The 21,903-nt window shown below is 41.5% G+C and overlaps 2 protein-coding genes across 2 annotated transcripts; both read right to left on the reverse strand.

Annotated features, from left to right (window-relative positions):
• Positions 1–9,311: 9,311 nt before the first annotated feature.
• LOC139383932 (gap junction beta-4 protein-like) lies at positions 9,312–14,398 on the reverse strand. The gene is made up of 2 exons (XM_071128547.1): positions 14,309–14,398; positions 9,312–12,192 (listed from the first exon to the last, which is right to left on the reverse strand). The coding sequence occupies exon 2, from the start codon at positions 12,058–12,060 to the stop codon at positions 11,236–11,238; it is 825 nt and encodes a 274-aa protein (XP_070984648.1). The 5' UTR covers positions 12,061–12,192; positions 14,309–14,398; the 3' UTR covers positions 9,312–11,235.
• A 2,640-nt stretch (positions 14,399–17,038) lies between these two features.
• On the reverse strand, positions 17,039–21,451 carry LOC139383474 (peptidyl-prolyl cis-trans isomerase E). The gene is made up of 10 exons (XM_071128029.1): positions 21,402–21,451; positions 20,968–21,066; positions 20,749–20,792; positions 20,326–20,352; positions 20,083–20,164; positions 19,885–19,988; positions 19,652–19,775; positions 17,864–18,049; positions 17,585–17,727; positions 17,039–17,465 (listed from the first exon to the last, which is right to left on the reverse strand). The coding sequence occupies exons 1-10, from the start codon at positions 21,430–21,432 to the stop codon at positions 17,397–17,399; spliced, it is 909 nt and encodes a 302-aa protein (XP_070984130.1). The 5' UTR covers positions 21,433–21,451; the 3' UTR covers positions 17,039–17,396.
• Between the last annotated feature and the right edge of the window lie 452 nt (positions 21,452–21,903).

A 21,903-nucleotide genomic window follows, 5' to 3' on the forward strand; every position in this document is an offset into this window, starting at 1 on the left:
AAACTTGTTCCAGAATGCTTCCAACCCTCCACTAACATAAGAGACCGCCACACCCAGAGATGAATATGAGTTTTTGTTCAGCTGCTGTTTCTTACACCTGATTGGTGGAAAGCATCAAAGGCTTACCTGGTGCTAGGTAGTGGTGGAAAAAGTAACCAACTGTCATAAAAGTAGAGATACCTTAATAGAAAATGACTCAAGTAAAAGTCACCCAGTAAAATACTACTTGAGTGAAAGTCTAAAAGTATTTGGTTTAAAATATACTTAAGTATCAAAAGTAAATGTAATTGGCAAAATATACATAATCGTTTCAAATTCCATATATTAAAGAAACCAGATTACACCATTTTCTTGTTTTTAAAATTTACGGAAAGCCAGGGGCACACTCTAACATTCAGACATCATTTACAAATGAAATAAGTGAGTGAGTCCGCCAGATCAGGGGCAGTAGGGATGACCAGGGTTGTTCTGTTGATAAGTGCGTGAATTGGACTATTTCCCTGTCCTGCTAATCATTCAAAATGTAATAAGTACTTTTGGGTGTCAAGGAAAATGTATGGAGTAAAAAGTACATTATTTTAGGAATGTAGTGAAGTGAAAGTAAAATAAAGGCACAGCAATTCCCTATCATATTAGCTGTTTTTTTTAAGTTACCCTCTTTTCATTGAACACATTTCATTTTTACTTTTGTTTGTTGCATTGACATCCTTTGCAACACAATATTAGGAATGTGTTTCATTTGGCTATTTCAGCCACACCTGTTGCTGGCAGGTATATTTATTTATTTTACCTTTATTTAACTAGGCAAGTCAGTTAAGAACAAATTCTTATATTCAATGACGGCCTAGGAACAGTGGGTTAACTGCCTTGTTCAGGGGCAGAACGACAGATTTAAAATCGAGCACACAGCCATGCGATATTCATAGATCTTCCTGAAGATCTTTTAACGATGACGGAAGAGATGGCTGCCGTTTTACGGGCTCCTAAACAATTGTGCTATTGTGTGTGTTTCTTCACGTTATTTGTAACTTATTTTGTACAAAATGACCGAAAATAGCTTCTTGATATCAGGACACCGATTACTCACCTCGTACTGAACAAATATTTTTTCTTTAACGAGTTGTACGCAAATGATTTACTTCAGACACCCGACAAGGACCACATCCCCGTAATTTGCATGAAGAAAAGACGGAGATATCGGGGACGTAGGCCTTGTAATGCTCCGACTGCAAGTGAGTAATTCCCCTCTCCCATCAGTTCTATTAGCCAACGTGCAATCATTGGGTAACAAAATGGATGAGCTCTGATCAAGACTATCCTAATAACAGGGCATTAAAAACTGTAATATCTTATGTTTCACAGAGTCGTGGCTGAACGACGACATGGATAACAAACAGCTGGCTGGGATTTACGTGTCTCAGCAAGATAGACCAGCTGCCTCCGGTAAGACAAGGGATGGAGGTCTGTGTCTACTTGTCAATGACAGCTGGTGCACAAAATCTAATATTAAGGTTTTGCTCGCCTGAAGTAGTGTATCTCATGGTAAGCTGCAGACCACACTATTTACCAAGGGAGTTTATCTATATTTTTCATAGCTATTTTAATTTTTTTATTAAATGAAATTACATTTAATTGTTTGTGTCAAATCGCCAATTGGCAACCCATCCCTTATGGGATTAATTGACACAAACAAACAATACAATAACTCACTATGGTAATTAAATTATAATTCTTCTTCCGGTGTTTTCTGCATCGCATTAAGAGTAAAAAAAAAAGTAAGGAAAAAAATCAATACAATAAGGTTATCCAAACAATACTCACATCCTTTTTCTTTTATCTCAGGCTTTATCTAAATATTCCGCAAACGGAAATACACATTTTATTTTCTCCTCAGCACTCAGCCACATAACGCCAGGTGTGCTATCTGGTGTGCTTTTGGAATAAGAGCAAGCGTATATCGTGGTAGAAAGGGCAATAGAGGATAAAATTTGTTTAATTCTCTATTTCTTCGAGGTCACAATAGTTACATAGTCTTTCCTCTTCCATTTCACCACAATACTGACCCGTTTCAATACGCAGAGGCAATATCCCTGATCTTACCTGTTTCAATACGCAGAGACAATATCCCTGATCTGACTGTTTCAATACGCAGAGACAATATCCCTGATCTTACCTGTTTCAATACGCAGAGGCAATATCCCTGATCTTACCTGTTTCAATACGCAGAGACAATATCCCTGATCTTACCTGTTTCAATACGCAGAGGCAATATCCCTGATCTGACCTGTTTCAATACGCAGAGGCAATATCCCTGATCTGACCTGTTTCAATACGCAGAGGCAATATCCCTGATCTGACTGTTTCAATACGCAGAGGCAATATCCCTGATCTGACTGTTTCAATACGCAGAGGCAATATCCCTGATCTGACCTGTTTCAATACGCAGAGGCAATATCCCTGATCTGACTGTTTCAATACGCAGAGGCAATATCCCTGATCTGACTGTTTCAATACGCAGAGGCAATATCCCTGATCTGACCTGTTTCAATACGCAGAGGCAATATTCCTGATCTGACCTGTTTCAATACGCAGATGCAATATCCCTGATCTTACCTTTTTCAATACGCAGAGGCAATATCCCTGATCTTACCTGTGTACATAGCGATCTTTTGCTTTTAGGTAGGTTATGCATAATATATCTCTCACACACAAATTCACCCTTAGTCTATTTATCACCACAAACCGATGCTGGCACTAAGACAGCACTCAATGAGCTGCATAAGGCCATAAGCAAACAAGAAAATGCTCATCCAGAGGTGGCGCTCCTGGTGGCCGGGGACTTTTGTGTAGGAAAACTTAAATCCATTTTACCTCATTTCTACCAGCATGTTAAATGTGCAACCAGAGGGGGGAAAAAACTCCAGACCACCTTTACACCACACACAGAGACGAGTACAAAGCTCTCCCTCGCCCTCCATTTGGCAAATCTGACCATAATTATATCCTCCTGATTCCTGCTTACAAGCAAAAACTAAAGCAGGAAGTACCAACGACTATCTCAATAAGGAAGTGGTCAGATGAAGCAGATGCTAAGCTACAGGACTGTTTTGCTAGCACAGACTGGAGTATGTTCCGGGATTCTTCCGATGGCATTGAGGAGTATACCACATCAGTCACTGGTTTCATCAATAAGTGCATCGATGACGTCGTCCCCATAGTGACAGTACGTACATACCCCAACCAGAAGCCATGGACTACAGGCAACATCCGCACTGAGCTAAATGGTAGAGCTGCCGCTTTTAAGGAGCGGGACTCTAACCCGGACGCTTATAAGAAATCCCGCTACGGCCGCCGACGAAACACCAAACAGGAAAAGCGTCAATACAGGACTGAGATCGAAGCATTCTACACCGGCTTCAATGCTCGGATGTGGCAGGGCTTGCAAACTATTACAGACTACAAAGGCAAGCACAGCCTGTAGCCGATGTGAGTAAGACCTTTAAATAGGTCAACATTCAAGGGTAAGGGTAGGTAACAACACATCTGCTACTCTGATCCTCAACACGGGGGCCCCTCAGGGGTGCGTGCTCAGTCCTCTCTTGTACTCCCTGTTCACCCATGACTGCATGGCCAAGCACGACTCCAACACCATCATTAAGTTTGCCGACGACACAAAAGTGGTCGGCCTGATCACCGACAAAGGTGAGACAGCCTATAGGGAGTCGTGAAGAGGGCACAACAACGCCTGAAAAGATTTGACATGGGTCCTCAGATCCTCAAAACGTTCCTCAGCTGCACCATCGAAAGCATCCTGACTGGGAGTCAGGAAGCAAGTCCTGTTTCTATGCACAGTCCTTTCTTCCAGTTGAAACAAGCAGCCTAGTGACCTAGAGGCCGGAGAGGGAGCACACGTGACACATAGCCTGTTCTCTCTGCTACAGCATGGAAAACGGTACCGGAGCGCCAAATCTAGTTCCAAAAGGCTTCTTAACAGCATCGACCCCCAAGCCATAAGACTCCTGAACAGCTAATCAAATGGCTACCCGGACTATTTGCATTGTCCCCAACACAACCCCATTTTTACGTTGCTGCTACTCTCGGTTTATTATCCATGCATAGTCACTTTAACTCTACCTATGTGTACATTTTACCTCAATTACCTCTACTAACTGGTACCCCCGCACATTGACTCTGTACTAGTACCCGCTGCATATAGCCTCGCTACTATTATTTTATTGTTGCTCCTTATTAGTGTGTTATTATTTAATTTTTCATATTTTTTTCGGCATGTTTTGTTTTTGTAAGTAAATTTTTTAAACTTCAGTTTATTTTAGCAAATACTTTCTTAACACTTTTTTTCCTTAAAACTGCATTGTTGGTTAAGGGCTTGTAAGTAAGCATTTCACTGTAAGGTTGTATTCAGCGCATGTGACAAATAAAATGTGATTTGATTTTCAGTGACTTTCAATGTGGCACCATCATAGGATGCCACCTTTCCAACAAGTCAGTTTGTCAGATTTCTGCCCTGCTAGAGCTGCCACGGTCAACTGTAAGTGCTGTTATTGTGAAATGGAAATGTCTAGGAGCAACAACGGCTCAGCCGCAAAATGGTAGGCCACACAAGCGCCACACAAGCTCACAGAGCGGGCCCGCCGAGTGCTGAAGCACGTAAAAATCGTCTGACCTCGGTTGCAACACTCACTACCGATTTCCAAACTGCCTCTGGAAGCAATGTCAGCACAAGAACTGTTCGTCATGAGCTTCATGAAATGGGTTTCCATGGACGAGCAGCCGCAAAAAAGATCACCATGCGCAATGCAAAGCGTTGGCTGGAGCGGTGTAATGCTCGCCAACTTTGGACTCTGGAGCAGTGGAAACGTGTTCTCTGGAGTGATGAATCACGCTTCACCATCTGGCAGTCTGACGGACTAATCTGGGTTTCACGGATGCCAGGAGAATCAGCCCAATGCATAGTGCCAACTGTAAAGTTTGGTGGAGGAGGAATAATGGTCTGGGGCTGTTTTTCATGGTTCGGTCTAGACCCCTTAGTTCCAGTGAAGGGAAATCTTAACGTTACAGCATATAATGACATTCTAGACGATTCTGTGCTTCCAACTTTGTGGCAAAAGTTTGAGGAAGGCCCTTTCCTGTTTCAGCATGACAATGCCCCCGTGCACAAAGCGAGGTCCATACAGAAATGGTTTGTATAGATTGATGTGGAAGAACATGACTGGCCTGCACAGAGCCCTGACCTAAACCCCATCGAACACCTTTGGGATGAATTGGAACGCTGACAGCGAGCCAGGCTGCAAGTCCCTGCAGAAATGTTCCAACATCTAGTGGAAAGCCTTCCTAGAAGAGTAGAGGCTGTTAAAGCAGTAAAGGGAGGACCAAATCCATATTAACGCCCCTGATTTTGGAATAAGATGTTGGACTAGCAGGCGTCAACATGCTTTTGGTCATGTAGTGTAGTGGTCATGTACACTGCTCAAAAAAATAAAGGGAACACTTAAACAACACAATGTAACTCCAAGTCAATCACACTTCTGTGAAATCAAACTGTCCACTTAGGAAGCAACACTGGTTGACAATAAATGTCACATGCTGTTGTGCAAATGGAATAGACAACAGGTAGAAATTATAGGCAATTAGCAAGACACCCCCAATAAAGGAGTGGTTCTGCAGGTTGTGACCACAGACCACTTCTCAGTTCCTATGCTTCCTGGCTGATGTTTTGGTCACTTTTGAATGCTGGCGGTGCTTTCACTCTAGTGGTAGCATGAGACAAAGTCTACAACCCACACAAGTGGCTCAGGTAGTGCAGCTCAGGTAGTGCAGCTCATCCAGGATGGCACATCAATGCGAGCTTTGGCAAGGTTTGCTGTGTCTGTCAGTGCATGGAGGTGCTACCAGGAGACAGGCCAGTATATCAGGAGACGTGGAGGAGGCCGTAGGAGGGCAACAAGCCAGCAGCAGGACCGCTACCTCCGCCTTTGTGCAAGGAGGAGCAGGAGGAGCACTGCCAGAGCCCTGCAAAATGACCTCCAGCAGGCCACAAATGTGCATGTGTCTGCTCAAACGGTCAGAAACAGACTCCATGAGGGTGGTATGAGGGTCTGACGTCCACAGGTGGGGGTTGTGCTTACAGCCCAACACCGTGCAGGACGTTTGGCATTTGCCAGAGAACACCAAGATTGGCAAATTCGCCACTGGCGCCCTGTGCTCTTCACAGATGAAAGCAGGTTCACACTGAGCACGTGACAGACGTGACAGAGTCTGGAGACGCCGTGGAGAACATTCTGCTGCCTGCAACATCCATGGGTGGATAAATTTGATTTCCATTGATCATTTTTGTGTGATTTTGTTGTCAGCACATTCAACTATGTAAAGAAAAAAGTATTTAATAAGAATATTTCATTCATTCAGATCTAGGATGTGTTATTTTAGTGTTCCCTTTATTTTTTTGAGCAGTGTATATACTACCTACACATATTAAGTTACATACACAATAAATTGGTATTATCATATTATTGATAGGCCATCTCTCCATTAACTTAACCCAGGACAAATGGATATAAGGAAACAGCAGCTTGAGCATGTTTTGTTTGTGTGTTGGTCTTGATTTCCAGCTCCTGTTTCTATGCAGTCCTTTCTTCCAGTTGAAACTTGTTCCGGAATGCTTCCAGCCCTCCACTAACATAAGAGACCGCCACACCCAGAGGTGAATACGAGGTTTTGTTTGGCTGCTGTTCCTTACACCTGATTGGTGGAAAGCATCAAAGGCTTACCTGGTGCAAGGCAACTCTATTATTGAATCGAGAGGTGGGCCAGCGGAAAGCGCGAGGCAGTGGGTGAGAGGGAGGGGGGCACTTTCAAATCAGCTAGAGAATTCATCCTTTCAACTTTTTTAATAAAGGCACAGCAATTCCTTATCATATTACCTATTGTTGTTTTTTTTTTAAGTTACCTGACTTTTCATTGTTTCTCTACCCTCTTTTCATTGAACAAATGTTATTTTTACTTTTTTTTGTTTCACTGACATGCAGAGACCTTCCTTTGTTGTCTCTTTATTCCCTTATTCTTATTCTTTATGGTTATCGAGAGGCCAGGGATGGACTGAACTAGAAGGTTTTTGCTTACTATGGAGATCATCCCAAATCGAAATCTCCAAGGAAATGGACTGTGGCTCCTTTCTCCTTGATACGACCAGCAACCACCCACTTTTATGAGCAAACTTTGGAGATAAGCTTTCATAGAAGATGTTCACAATGTCTTTTACTGGATGGCTGTGTTGATGTTCCCAGGACAAAGAGTATCAGTATATTTTCAGATGGCCATAAGAACATCTTTGTTGGGAGAATATTTGTGGGCCAAAAAAAAAAAAAATCCCAGATGTGTGGTGTATGGAAAACATCATCAAATATCTACTTGTGATAATTCCCCAAACATGTCAGAACATATCAGCTCTATGAGGAGGATTGCCTCTATTCAACGCTATCACATTACTGTATGTCCCCACACATGACACAACAACAAAGGCAAAAAGGCTTATGTTATATGAATGTACAGTTCCTACATGTACATTCAACTTTACTGTGTGTAACTAGTATGTATTTGAGCATCCATGTTCTCAAACAGACACACAAACACACCTGAGCTATTGACATATTTTATATTTCATACAGGCTGATACGTACTAATGCTGCAGGATTATAACACACTGGGATCACAAGTATGTACCCATGGGATGTGAACTTTCAATGACATCAAACACTTTCTTAATTTCATATAACACCTCTCTCAACTAGTGTTTACTGTTCATCCACTTTGCCCACGCATCAGAGGTCTCAGCTCAGTGAATGGGCAATCTCCCCCACATACATTCCTGACCTTGAACTGGTTTCTATTTCTGTCTTTTGTTCACATCCACCAAGGAGAAGTATTCTACCTCTATTCATATTCCACAGGCTATTCACAACGACTCATCCAATAGATCAATGCAATCCTTTAGTCGCTCAATCAAGGGCTGCGTTTTACACAAATCCTGATATTCTGCCAAATGATTGTCAAAAGAGCTGATCTGTTTGGTCAAATTACAAATTAGGGAAACAAATATCAGAATTGGGTTGTGTAAATGCAGCCAATATGACAGTTGGGCTCAACATAACTACATAGACAAAGGATGTGACTTCTGTCTAGCTTTTGAGAATGAGGCATGATGGTAATGGTTCACCACTAGACTAAAAGTTGTCATCAGGTATTGTAAGAAAAGATCCTCCCAGATATCACACTTCAGGAATCTTTACAATGGTCATAGGCCTCTTATAAGACACGTCAACATCTTCCCTGGCAACACTTACTGTAATTTATGTACTAGGTCTAGGAGACAGGGACGGAGTGGAAAGTTCCTTTTTGGCTCCAGTTTAATGACAACTGATCCAGGCAGTTGGACGGGCACACCTGATGGAATGCAGCCCATGACTCAACCGCTGTGCAGCGCATGTCTCCACACGCTGAGAGAATAGAACAGGAAAAATACTCCAATGTTCTGTGTCAGTACTTGTCTTATAGGGCGGTGTACAAACAGAAGATGAGGAGCTGGGGCAGAACTAACAGAGAATCCTGTACAGTCTTGCTACTGCAAAGGTGTGTTATTTTCTTTGTATACGCAGTAAAAGACCCACAAGTCCTGACTCAAGACGCTGAATAGAGAGAAAGGATACAGGCAGATTACGTTCACTGTGTCAACAGACAAGGTCTGTCCTTGATTCCTGGTTGACTATTACAGAAGACAAAAACATACACATCATTGAACAACTTTAAATGCCTCTTTCTGGAATACCAAGTGAGAGTAACTTGTTTGATTTCACCTCACAGCCCTGTGTTCACCTTTACTACACATATCATCCCTTTTCTTTTCTCTCCTTTCCATGTAAACAGAGGAGTCACCAACTCAGAACCTGTCCCAGAGATGGTCAAATTCCTCCACTGGGGGGGGGGGGGGGGGTCTACAGTTCTGGCTGACGTGTTAAACTGGGGACCCAACCTCTGTTCATACAAATGACAGTGGTGGAAAAAGTATCCAATTGTCATACTTGAGTAAAAGTATAGATACCTAAATAGAAAAGGATTCACGTAAAAGTGAATCACACAGTAATATACTACTTGGGAGTAAAAATCTAAAGGTATTTGGTTTTAAATACACTTAAATATCAAAAGTAAATGTAATTGCTAAAATATACTTAAGTACCAAAAGTAAAAGTATAAATCATTTTCAAATTCCTTATATTAAGCAAACCAGACGGCACCATTTTCTTGTTTTTATTTTATTTACAGATACCCAGGGGCACATTGCAAAACTCAGACATAATTTACAAACAAAACGTGTGTTTAGTGAGTCCGCCAGATCAGAGGCAGTAGAGATGACCAGGGATGTTCTGATAAGTGTGTGAATTGGACCATTTTTCTGTCCTGCTAAGAATTCAAAATGTAACGAGTAGTTTCGGGAGTCAGGGAAAATTGATAGTGTAAAAAGCTGATTATTTTATTTAGGAATGTAGTGAGGTAAAAGTAGTCAAAAATATAAATACTAACGTAAAGATACCCCAAAAAACGACTTAAGTAGTACTTTAAAGTATTTTTACTTAAGTACTTTACACCACTGACAAATGGACAGGTCCTCTTATACAATGAGAGTGTGCTTCATATGTTCTGGTCCCCATATAGAATGAGCTTCATGAATAACTGCTGTGACTAATGCACTGTTGATGATATGGGACTAATATCAGCACCCAGAACCAAACCATCCAAGGCTGTCACAAGAGAGTAAAATGGGACTGATACTGTATAATTCAGAAATTATGATTAATCTGAAATAAAGTATCTTTCCTACCATACTCAGGGACTTTATTCATGGTCTTGATCCTTATTTAAGAATCTTTGAACAAAAAAACCCTTCATTTGAATACTGTCTGTTGTGCACTTCAGTCATTGTATTTATCAAATTTATTTGAAAAACACATAAATTGCATTGTATAAATATACAAACAAAAAAGTGAAATAGATCAACTGCACTTTGATAAAAATATGTAAATATACCTATAAGTGGACCTCACTGTTTGCATCCATGTAATATACATTCTGGGACATATCATCAACAACTATGTTTACTGAAACACATTCAAATCAACACGCTTTACTGGCTTTGTGCAGAGTGCATGTATTTTATAATCTATCATACACATGAACACAGAAATGAATCGTCAGTAGTCAAGCCATAGTTGTGCATATCCTACTGACAAACAACATGACCCGAAAAATACACTCTCAATATCCAGAAGGATTCAAAAAATCTATCATCATCTGACAATATTGACGTATGCGCCATCTTTTCACAACAAAGCCTAAAGCCGCCTCTGCTATTAGTAATGGAGGATGAGACAGGTAACACTTCCCAGGGCATAAGAACAGCAATGGTGTGGGCACAGTGTGGCAAGGGTTGAGTCCTTTCCGAAAAATAACAACGGTAAAGTTGTGAGGTGTGGTAGACAGCAAACAAATAACTTGAGAATATATCACATAGCCCAGCCCTGGTGCAAAACTCTGCTAATGATGGATGTTTTATTTAAAGTGACTGAATTAATTTGATTGTGTTGTAATCAAATTGGTCACATGCGCCGAATAAAACAATTAACCAACAATGCAGTTCAAGAAATAGAGTTGAGAAAATATTTACTAAATAAACTAAAGTTTAAAAAAGTAACACAATAAAGAAGCTATACAGGGTGTACCGGTACCGAGTCAGTGTGCGGGAGTGGGGGGGAGGGGAAACACCGGTCATCAACACAAAGGTAAGTAAACACTGCCTACAGAGGAACAATGAAGAACTCTGGCCAAGTCTTGCCTATCCAGAAGAGAAATGGAAGATACTTCTCATTGCCTCCAGACTCGTTATTCGACTTCTTTACATTCTCTCTTTTTGGTGTGTCATCATAGTGGTCTTTCACTTGTGGTCAGACTCGCTCAGGTGGAACAAACTTAAACTTGAAACCTTTTTTCAATGCTGAATTGAATGTCATTGAGAAAACAGAAAGGTGTTCATGTATTTTCTTTTGCCAAAAATCTTTTCTAAATGTAAAAGTAATCAACAGTATCTGTAATCTGATTACAATATTTTTGTTGGTAATGTAATTGATTACCTTTTTTTTTTTTAGTAATCAGGTTACATGTGACTGATTACATGTAATCAGTTACTCCCCAACCTTGAGTATAAGATGGGGCTGAGGCATCCTTGCTGGGCAACTTTAGAGAGTTGGACTCCATTTGATTCTTGCCACCGATCACCAGAGACGTAGCCATGACCACCTGGCGTGACTGGATGGTGGAGTTGCGTGATTGGCGTATCTGGGTGAAACACTCTTTACATCGTTTCCCCACCAGGTACAGGATCTCAAAGAAAGATAGCAGGATACAGGCCAGGCTGGTGACCACCATGAAAATGGTGAAGATGCGCTTCTCTGTGGGGCGAGAGATGAAGCAGTCCACCTTGTTGGGACAGGGCTTCTGCTCACACTTGATGAGAGAGGGGAAGTCATAGCCCTCGTAGATATGATAGATTAAATACACAAAGGTGCCGTCCACGGCTATCTTGAAGATCAGAGTCAGGACGTAGGTCCACCACAGCCCCCCGCGCTTCTTGCCGGTGTTCTTGTAAAGTTTCCGACAGCCCTCGCCATATTTGAGCGTGTGTTTGCGCTCACGTTCATCTCTGTAGGCCACGTGCATCACCACCATGAAGGAGGGACAGGTGACAAAGATGAGCTGCAGGGCCCATAGGCGGATGTGGGACACAGGGAAGAAGTGGTCGTAACAGACATTATGGCAGCCAGGCTGGGCCGTGTTGCACTGGAAGTCCTTCTGCTCATCCCCCCACACCTTCTCTGCTGCCACGACAAACACCATGACCCTAAAGAGGAAGACAACGGACAGCCACACACGGCCGAATGCCGTGGAGTACTTGTTCACCCCACTGAGGAGGCCCTGGAGGAATGCCCAGTTCATTGGGAAGCTGACTCACAATCTACCTCTCTGACGGAAGTTAAGATGGAGGATGGTGTGAGAAACCCTTTTCGGTTGAAAACTGTTGGTTGAGATCTCAAGTCAAATTCTGGAGTGTTCTTTACCTCCAGCCATCTATAGAAGAGAGAGAGAGGGAGTAGGTGGAAGAGATGGCCTTTGAGTATGAGTGAACAAAAACATAACTGGTGTTATGACATCAAAACTATGAAATAACACATGGAATAATGTAGTAAGCAAAACATTGTTAAATCAAAATATATTTTATATTTGAGATTCTTCAAAGTAGCCACCCTTTGCCTTGATGACAGCTTTGCACACTCTTGGCCTTCTCTCAACCAGCTTCACCTGGAATGCTTTTCCAACAGTTTTGAAGGTGTTCCCACAAATGCTGAGCACTTGTTGGCTGCTTTTCCTTCACTCTGCGGTCAGACTCATCCCAAACCATCACCGTTTGGTTGAGGTCGGGGGGATTGTGGAGGCTAGGTCATCTGATGCAGCACACTATCACACTCCTTAGTAAAAACAGCCTTTATACAGCCTGGAGGTGTGTTGTGTCATTGTCATATTGAAAAATAAATTAAACTAAGCCCAAACCAGATGGGATGGCATATCGCTGTAGAATGCTGTGGTAGCCATGCTTGTTAAGTGTGCCTTGAATTCTAAATAAATCACTGACAGTGTCCCCAGCAAAGCACCATCACACCTCTTCCTCCATTGCCTCACGGTGGGAACCACACATACGGAGATCATCCATTCACCTACTCTGTGTCTCACAAATACATGGCAGTTGCAACCAAAAATCAGACCAAAGGACAGATTTCCACTGTTCTAATGTCCTTTGTTTGTGTTTCTTGTCCCCAGCAAGTCTCTTATTATTGGTGTCCTTTAATAGTGGTTTCTTTGCAGCAATTCGACCATGAAGGCCTGATTCACGTAGTCTTCTCTAAACAGTTTATTTTGAAATGTGTCTGTTACTTCAACTTGTAATATATTGATTTGGGCTCCAATTTCTGAGGCTGGTAACTCTAATGTACTTATCCTCTGCAGCAGAGGTAACTCTGGGTCTTCCTTTCCTGTGGCGGTCCTCATGAGAGCCAGTTTCTTCATAGCGCTTGATGGTTTTTGCAACTGCACTTGAAGAAACTTTCAAAGTCCTTGACATTTTCCACGTTGACTGACCTTCATTTCATAAAGTAATGATGGACTGTAATTTCTCTTTGCTTATTTTAACTGTTCTTGCCATAATATGGACTTGGTCTTTTACCAAATTAAATATTCTGTATACCACCCTTACCTTGTCACAACACAACTGATTAGCTGAAACGCATCAAGGAAAGAAAGAAATTCCACGAATTAACTTCCACAAAGACACATCTGTTAATTCAATGCATTCCAGGTGACTACCTCATGGTGCTGGTTGAGAGAATGCCAAGAGTGTGCAAAGCTGTCATCAAGGCAAAGGGTGGCTACTTTGAAGAATCTCAAATATATTTTGATTTGTTTAACCATTTTTTGGTTATTGCATGATTCAATGTGTTATTTCATAGTGTTGATGTTTTCACTATTATACTACAATGTAGAAAATAGTAAAAAAAAAAAAAAAAAACCCTGGAATGAGTAGGTGTGTCCAAACTTTTGACTGGCCCTGTATATATTTAACCCCCGGGCGCTGAAGACGTGGATGTCGATTAAGGCAGATTTAGAGGGGTTTAAACTGAAATGTGCAGAAGACCCATTTCAGTTTAATACATTCAGTTGGACAACTGACTTGGTACATTATTCCCATTTTTTATTCACACATAATTGGTTTTCCCCTGTGTAAAATGCTCAATAAATAGGCATAACTGGGAGCTATTTTCACACTTACCGTCTTTTTCAAAATTAGATTGAATGATGAATAATACTGTGTATGTATCAAGGATGGCAAAAGCACCCATGTCCTAAAAATACATGACAAGATTCATATTTAGTAGCAAGTTAACTATTGCAAAAAGGCAAGTTAAATGTTCAGAGTAGGTCTTAACACCGACAGGCTATGCAGCAACTACAGTACTTTATTCCCCAATTGTTTATTCTAGTGAGTTCGCTGAAAAATAATAGAGAAAACCTTTCCCGAACGCAGTCTCTTCAACCAATGAAAAATAACCCAAACTTTCTCTATCGTAATCTAATAACCTTACACTACTAGTATTGATACACAGGTGGAAATGTAAACAAATCATGTACTTACACTTCAAAATGTCTATGACAAAAGGACCATAAACTCAGTCGGGGAAGTTGCAGTCCGAATAGGAACGGAGAAACACCCTTTGAATGCGACCCTACCAATGAAAATCGGTTTCTCAACGCAGGCGTGTGGGTGGAGCAGTCAGTCACACATAACGATGTTGTCGTGCAACAATGAACTTGTTCAGGTGTGGCGGGTGGGGCTCGTGAACCTTGCAGATGAGCGGTTTCACGGGCCATTTAAATGTACAGAACTACAATATAAACATGCATTAATTAAAAATATTTGACTGAGTTATCAGTTCATTTAAGGAAATCAGTCAATTGAAATAAATGCCTTAGGGCCTAATCTATGGATTTCACATTACTGGGAATAAAGATATGAGTCTGTTGGTCACAGATACTTTTGGTCAGGTAGTGTATGTGGACACCTGCACATCGAACATCTCATTCCAAAATCGTGGGCATTAATATGGAGTTTGTCCCCCTTTGCTGCTATAACAGCCTCCACTCTTCTGGGAAAGCTTTCCACTAGATGTTGAAACATTGCTGCAGGGAATTGCTTCCATTCAGCCACAACAACATTAGTGAGGTTGGGCGATTAGGCCTGGCTCAACAAACCATTTCTGTTTGGACTTTGGTTTGTGCAGCGGGGCATTGTCCTGCTTAAACAGGAAAAGGATTCCCCAAACTGTTGCCACAAAGTTAAAAGCACAGGATGGTCTAGAACAGGGGTACTCACCTCTTACCCTACGAGGTCCGGAACATGCTGGTTTTCTATTCTACCTGATGGTTAATTGCACACACCTGGTGTAAATCAGTCCCTGATTAGAGGGGAACAATGAAAACATGCAGTGGAACTGTCTTTGAGGTCCAGAGTTGAGTTTGAGGGGTCTAAAATGTAATTGTATGCTGTAGCGTTAAGATTTCCCTTCACTGGAACTAAGGGGCCTAGTCCGAACCATGAAAAACAGCCCCAGACCATTATTCCTCCTCCACCTAACTTTACAGTTGGCACTATGCATTGGGGCAGGTAGCGTTCTCCTGGCATCCGCCAAACCCAGATTCGTCTGTCAGACTGCCAGATTGTGAAACTTAATTCAACACTCCAGAGAACGTTTCCACTGCTCCTGAGTCCAATGGCGGCGAGCGTTACGCCACTCCAGCCGACACTTGTCATTGCACATGGTGATCTTAGGCTTGTGTGCGGCTGCTGGGCCATGGAAACCCATTTCATGAAGCTCCCAACGAACAGTTCTTGTGCTGACGTTGCTTCCAGAAGCAGTTCCAGAGGCAGTTTGGAACTCAGTAGTGAGTGTTGCATTTTTACGCGGTACAAGCTTCAGCACTCGGCGGTCCCGTTTTGTGAGCTTGTGTGGCCTACCACTTTGTGGCTGAGCTTTGTTGCTCCTAGACTTTTCCACTTCACAATAACAGCACGTACAGTTTTCCCTGCAGCAGCTCTAGCAGAGCAAACATTTGACTTACTGACTTGTTGGAAAGGTGGCATCCTATGACAGTGCCACATTGAAAGTCACTGAGACATACTGCCAATGTTTGTCTATGGAGATTGCATGGCGGTGTGCTCAATTCGATACATCTGTCAGCAACGGGTGTGGCTGAAATAGCCAAATCCACTCATTTTAACTTGTTTCCACATACTTTTGTATAGTCTACATTAGAAAAAGTAGGGGCGTGGATCAGCATTTGCCTCATGCTGAAATATGAGGTGATGGTGGCAGATGAATGGCACGACAATGGGCCTCAGGATCTCGTCATGGTATCTCTGTGCATTCAAGTTGCCATCGATAAAATGCAATTGTGTTCATTGTCTGTAGTTTATGCCTGCCCATACCATAACCCCCCAGCCACCATGGGGCACTCTGTTCGCAACGTTGACATCAGCAAACCGTTCGTCCACACCACGCCATTCATGCGGTCTGCCATCTGCCAGGTACAGTTGAAACCGGGGTTCATCCGTGAAGAGGACACTTCTCCAGCGGCCATCAAAGGTATTTGCACACTGAAGTCGGTTACGACTCCGAACCGCAGTCAGGTAAATACCTTGGTGAGGACTACAATGATGCAGATGAGCTTCCCCCGAGATGGTTTTTGATAGTTTGTGCAGAAATTATTCAGTTGTGAAAACCCAGAGATTCATCAGCTGTCTGGGTGGCTGGCCTCAGACGATCCCGCAGGTGAAGAAGCCAGTTGTGGAGGTCCTGGGCTGGCATAGTTACACATGGTCTGCAATTGTAAGGCCGGTCTGACGTACTCCCAAATTCTCTAAAATTACATTGGAGGCGGTTTATGGTAAAGAAATGAACAGTCTGGCAACAGCTCTGGTGGACATTCATGCAGTCAGCATGCCAATTGCATGCTCCCTCAACTTGACATGTGGCATTGTTGTGACTAAACTACACCATTTAGAGTGGCCTTTTATTGTCCACAAGGTGCACCTGTGTAATGATCATGCTGTTTAATCAGCTTGTTGAAATCCATCCACCTGACAGGTGTGAGATAATCTTGGCAAACAAGAAATGCTCACTAACAGGGATGTAAAACAAATTTGTGCACTAAAGGAGAAAAATAAGCTTTTTGTGCAAATGGTACGTTTCTGGGATCTTTTATTTCAGCTCATGAAACAATTTACATGTTGCGTTTATTTTAGTTCAGTATAATTTGGACTGGAGCTGCTGAACATAGGCTTTCATTTCAGACATTTTATTTAAAAAAATAGCAGAGAAAATACCTGACCAAAAACATTCTAATCTAAAACAGGTCAATTTTATAGTGAGTAGATGTTGGTACAGAATTGTGAAATACAACAAAACGTTTCATTTTACATCTGGAAAATGTGAAATTGACACAGAAGCTGTTCATGTTCATTATAAAAAAAAGTGTTTGCAATATTTACATCACAGAGAAGGTAGAACCAACAGGAACAATCCATGTACAGCAGATGAGTCATAGGCAACTGGAGTACATGATACAACATTTGCCCTTTTAACAATTCTGCAGTCTGACACTGCTCATTTTTCTCAAACATTCAGTCACACAGAGATACAACAGTCACTCTTCTGTACTTCAACTCAAACATACTCTCCACAGTCTGAAATGATCACTTTTTGCTTGGGCTTGCCTTCTTTTGTTCCTTCTGCCTGTGGGGACAGAAAACAACATGAGAGTCTTAGTACACAACTTCTTCACAGTCTGTAACCACCTATAGGACCATTCTTCCCCTTCACCACCTCCATGCATGTCCCTCTCCTCCACTTACCTCCATGGCTTTGACCACCTCCATGCCCTCCATCAACTCTCCAAACACCACATGTTTGTTATCCAGCCAATCCGTTTTATCACAGGTGATGAAGAACTGAGAGCCGTTGCTGTTTGCTCCAGAGTTAGCCATTGAGAGCTGACCTATTACACATGAGGAGAGCATTGTGATCAGAAACCATATTCAACCAAATCTGCGTATGGCAATGCCACTCGTGCACTTCCTCACCACTCTACACATTAATTCACAGACAGCCATTTAGACCTGGGCGTGTCTCACCTGCAGCAGTGTGTTTGAGGACAAAGTTCTCATCGTCAAACTTGCGCCCGTAGATGGACTTGCCCCCAGTACCGTTGTGGTTGGTGAAGTCTCCTCCCTGACACATGAACTGAGGGATGACGCGGTGGAAACTGCTGCCTTTGAAGCCAAAGCCCTTCTCATGTGTGCACAAGCAGCGGAAGTTTTCTATAGGAGATATCAGGGTCGAGAGGGTTGGAGATTTTAGGGGATGCTCCTTCTATTTAACAAGCATACAGTACTTCAGACTAGCTGCATGTTTCCTGCTTTACATAGGAGCTCTGATTTGATACGCCCTGATACCCAGTCACTTCACCCTGCCTTCAGAATGTATTCATACCCCTTGACCTATTCCACAATGTTGTTACAGCCTGCATTCAAAATGTTTCAAAATGTTTCCCATAATGACAAAGTGAAAGTGTTCACAGAATTTTTGAAACACAGATATCTAATTCACATAAGTATTCACACCCCTGAGTCAATACTTTGTAAAGGCACCTTTGGCAGTCTAAGAGCTTTCTACACTTGGATTGTGCAACATTTTCCCATTATTCTATTCAAATTGGTTGACAATTGCTAGACAACGATTTTCAGGTCTTAGCATAGATTTTCAAGTAGACTTAAGTCAAAACTGTAACTCAGCCACTTAGGAACATTCACTGTCTTCTTGGTTAGCAACTCCAGTGTAGATTTGGCCTTTTGTTTTAGGTTATTGTCCTGCTGAAAGGTGAATTAATCTCAGTGTCTGGTGGAAAGGATACTAAACAAGGTTTTCATTTAGGATTTTGCCTGTGGATGGTACCGGTACCCCGTATATAGACTTGTCATTATTTTACTGTGTTTTTTTTGTATATCATTTTTTAAAACTTTAGTTTATTTAGTAAATATTTTCTTAACCAACAATGCTGTTTTAAGAAAAATAAGAGTTAAGGGCTTATAAGTAAACGTTTCACGGTAAGGTCGTCACTACACCTGTTGTATTCGGCGCATGCAACAAATAAAATGTGATTTGATTTAATTCCATTCCGTAGATTTGTTTTAATCCTGAAAAACTCCCCAGTCCTTAACAATTACAGGCATACCCATAACATGATGCAGCCACCACTATGCTTGCAAATACGGAGAGAAGTACTCAGTATTATGTTGTAATGGATTGCCCCAAACATAACATTTCATATTCAGGACAAAAAGTGACTTGCTTTGCCACATTACTTTAGTGCACTGATTAATATTTGTATTCTGTCAATTAAGTTAATATTGTGGAATAAATACAACGCTGATCCATCTTCAGTTCTATCACAGCCATTCAACTGTAACTGTTTTGAAGTTACCATTGGCCTCATGGTGAAATCCCTGAGCGGTTTCCCTCCTCTCCGGCAACAGAGTTAGGAAGGACGCCTGTATCTTTGTAGTGACTGGGTGTATTGATTCACCAGCAAAGTGTAATTAATAACTTGCTCAAAGGGATATTCAATGTCTTCTTTTTAATTTTTACCCATCTACCAATAGGTGCCCTTCTTTGCGAGGCATTGTAAAATCTCCCTGGTCTTTGTAGTTAATCTGTGTTTGAAATTCACTGCTCTACTGAGGGACCTTACAGATAATTGTATGTGTGGGGTAATTCAAAAATCATGTTAAACTATTATTGTATACAGAGTGACAAATACAATTTTATTTGAATATCCCTAAATAATCCCTGAAGTCTAATGATTAAGTGTTCTATTTTCAGAAATGTCCCTGGTACTTTATAACAAGGAGGAGCATAGATACCTGCTGTCATAGGAACAATGTCTGCTCGGAGCAGAAAGCGCAGTCTCCCTGCTGGCTTGTTGCCAATCTTGATGTCCATGTAAACCTGGGGGTTCGTTCTGCCCTTCTTGGCTGGGGGCTCGCCCTGCAATCAATGATAATATATTATTGTGTCAGGCTTTTAGATCATAATATGATACTATGCAATGTACTACACTCGCAGAGAGACAGGCAGGAACACACAGTCAACTTACATCTGCTGTTGTTGATTTGGCTGATTCTCCAGTGGACTCCGTAACCTCAGCGTCTTCGACAGTCGTTCCCGAGAACTTCTTCAGCCAATCATCATCCGACCAAACTGAGGAAATGGTATACAGTTAGCGGTTTTACCACATTTAAAAGCCATGGGACAGTTTAAAGTCTTTATAGAGAGACTAACGCATATCACTCACCTGGACGAGAAGAGCCCTCTTTGATCCTCATAGGTTTGGCAATGTTGACCCGGATGGTTCTTCCAAACAACTCTGACTCATTCTGTCAATAAAACAGAGGGAAAACATGCATCAATGAGAATTGTCCAATACCACAGCTTTTAAACATGTGAGTCACTGTCTCAGAGTACATACTATCAAAACAAGGGATAATGCAAATCACTGTTAGTTAAACCAATTTGTTAGTGGGAAGCAAACACTCACCATGTTGTCAATAGCAGCTGCAGCATCCTGTGGAAGATGAAGAGGGGGATGAAAGACAATCACAGCAAACCAGTACAACACAATCACCATGATGACTAATGACCATCCACCATACCCCTAGATTAGGATGTTAGGTGACTCGACAAACAACGGGCGCAATGCTAGAATTCTACAAAACACAGCAGTGATCAAATCAATTTTCACTAAACGTCAATAATGTGATCAAAATACATAATAAATCTGAAAACATGAATGTGGACGTTGTTAACCATGTCTAAAAATCACAATACTGTACGATATGATATTTATGTAAAATGACCCTAAATGTATGTAAAATAATTTTTAAAGCATACCGCGATCCATGCTAGCTAGCATCTCCAACATAATTTTGTATACTTACATTGAGGTTTTCATTAAACTTACCTCTGCCAATTCAAATTCAATGAAGGCGAATCCTCTGTGCTTCTCTGCAAAGTAAACAATAACATGAGACGTTAACGTCTGCTCTAAACTTCAGGGTTTCATCTACAAACAGTAGCAGTTTGCTCCGGCTAAGTAGACAGGACGGATAGATTACTTTCTTTTTACTGATTTAGCTGATTGTTTATGCCAAATTTGAATGGTAAAGCCATTTATTCTGACCTGTTTCATAGTCTATTGGAATCTGAATGTCTGTGACATCCCCGAACGGAATGAATGCCGCGTGCAGCACTTTTTCGTCCACCTCTTCTGTGAGACCACCTGTCAACACAACAGGCACACACAATCAAGTTAGTTTACTATGAGTCGATTCAAATCAGATAAAACGCTCTTTCAAGCTTTTATAACTAAAGGTGTTCATATAATATCACGAATGGGGCATTACAACAACCAACAGCTTGATAGACGTTAAATTGCTAACGTTACTCACACTTGCTGCCTGCAACTAGCTAACTATCTAGCCAGCTTATTCACAGACTGGTCCACTTTACACATAAATAATGTGTAGCTTAATTGCCAGGAGATTACTAAGATATGTTTATTTCAACTACACAGTAACTACGTACAAAATCTTTTGCAAAGAGTAGCCAACTCACCAACATACAGCACTCGTTTGGTCGCCGCCATCTTGTAACCTTTAACCCTTGAACCCAACAAGACTCGTGATTGGTGCGTTACAACCAAAACCCACCTCTGTTGATTTACGTTTGAGCTCCGGCGCCACCTGTCTTTTCCATTTAACAATTATCGCTCAATCTTAACCAGTGGGACTCTCCAAAAGCTGAAATCTTACAGCTCAACTCAAAATACAGTATAGTACCTTATTTTTTTTCAATCACTGTTGCTGGCTAGTTGGTATAATAGTTGTCTTCTCAATTCCCCAAACCAATTTTTTTTGTATGGTCCTCAGTTCTTGCTAAGGTAGCTAGTGTTATTCATGTAACATTAATGAGCTTTTTGGTTGTGAAATGAATGAATAATTTGATCAATAACCAATAATCTAATCTTTATTCAATGCTTCACTTGAGCAATGAAATGTGTACACACTAGGCATTTTTACACTGCATTATTCTTAGCTCCGGGTTAAGAGTCCGTGGA

This window comes from Oncorhynchus clarkii, chromosome 25, assembly GCF_045791955.1.
Source record: "Oncorhynchus clarkii lewisi isolate Uvic-CL-2024 chromosome 25, UVic_Ocla_1.0, whole genome shotgun sequence".
NCBI classification, from domain to species: domain Eukaryota; kingdom Metazoa; phylum Chordata; class Actinopteri; order Salmoniformes; family Salmonidae; genus Oncorhynchus; species Oncorhynchus clarkii.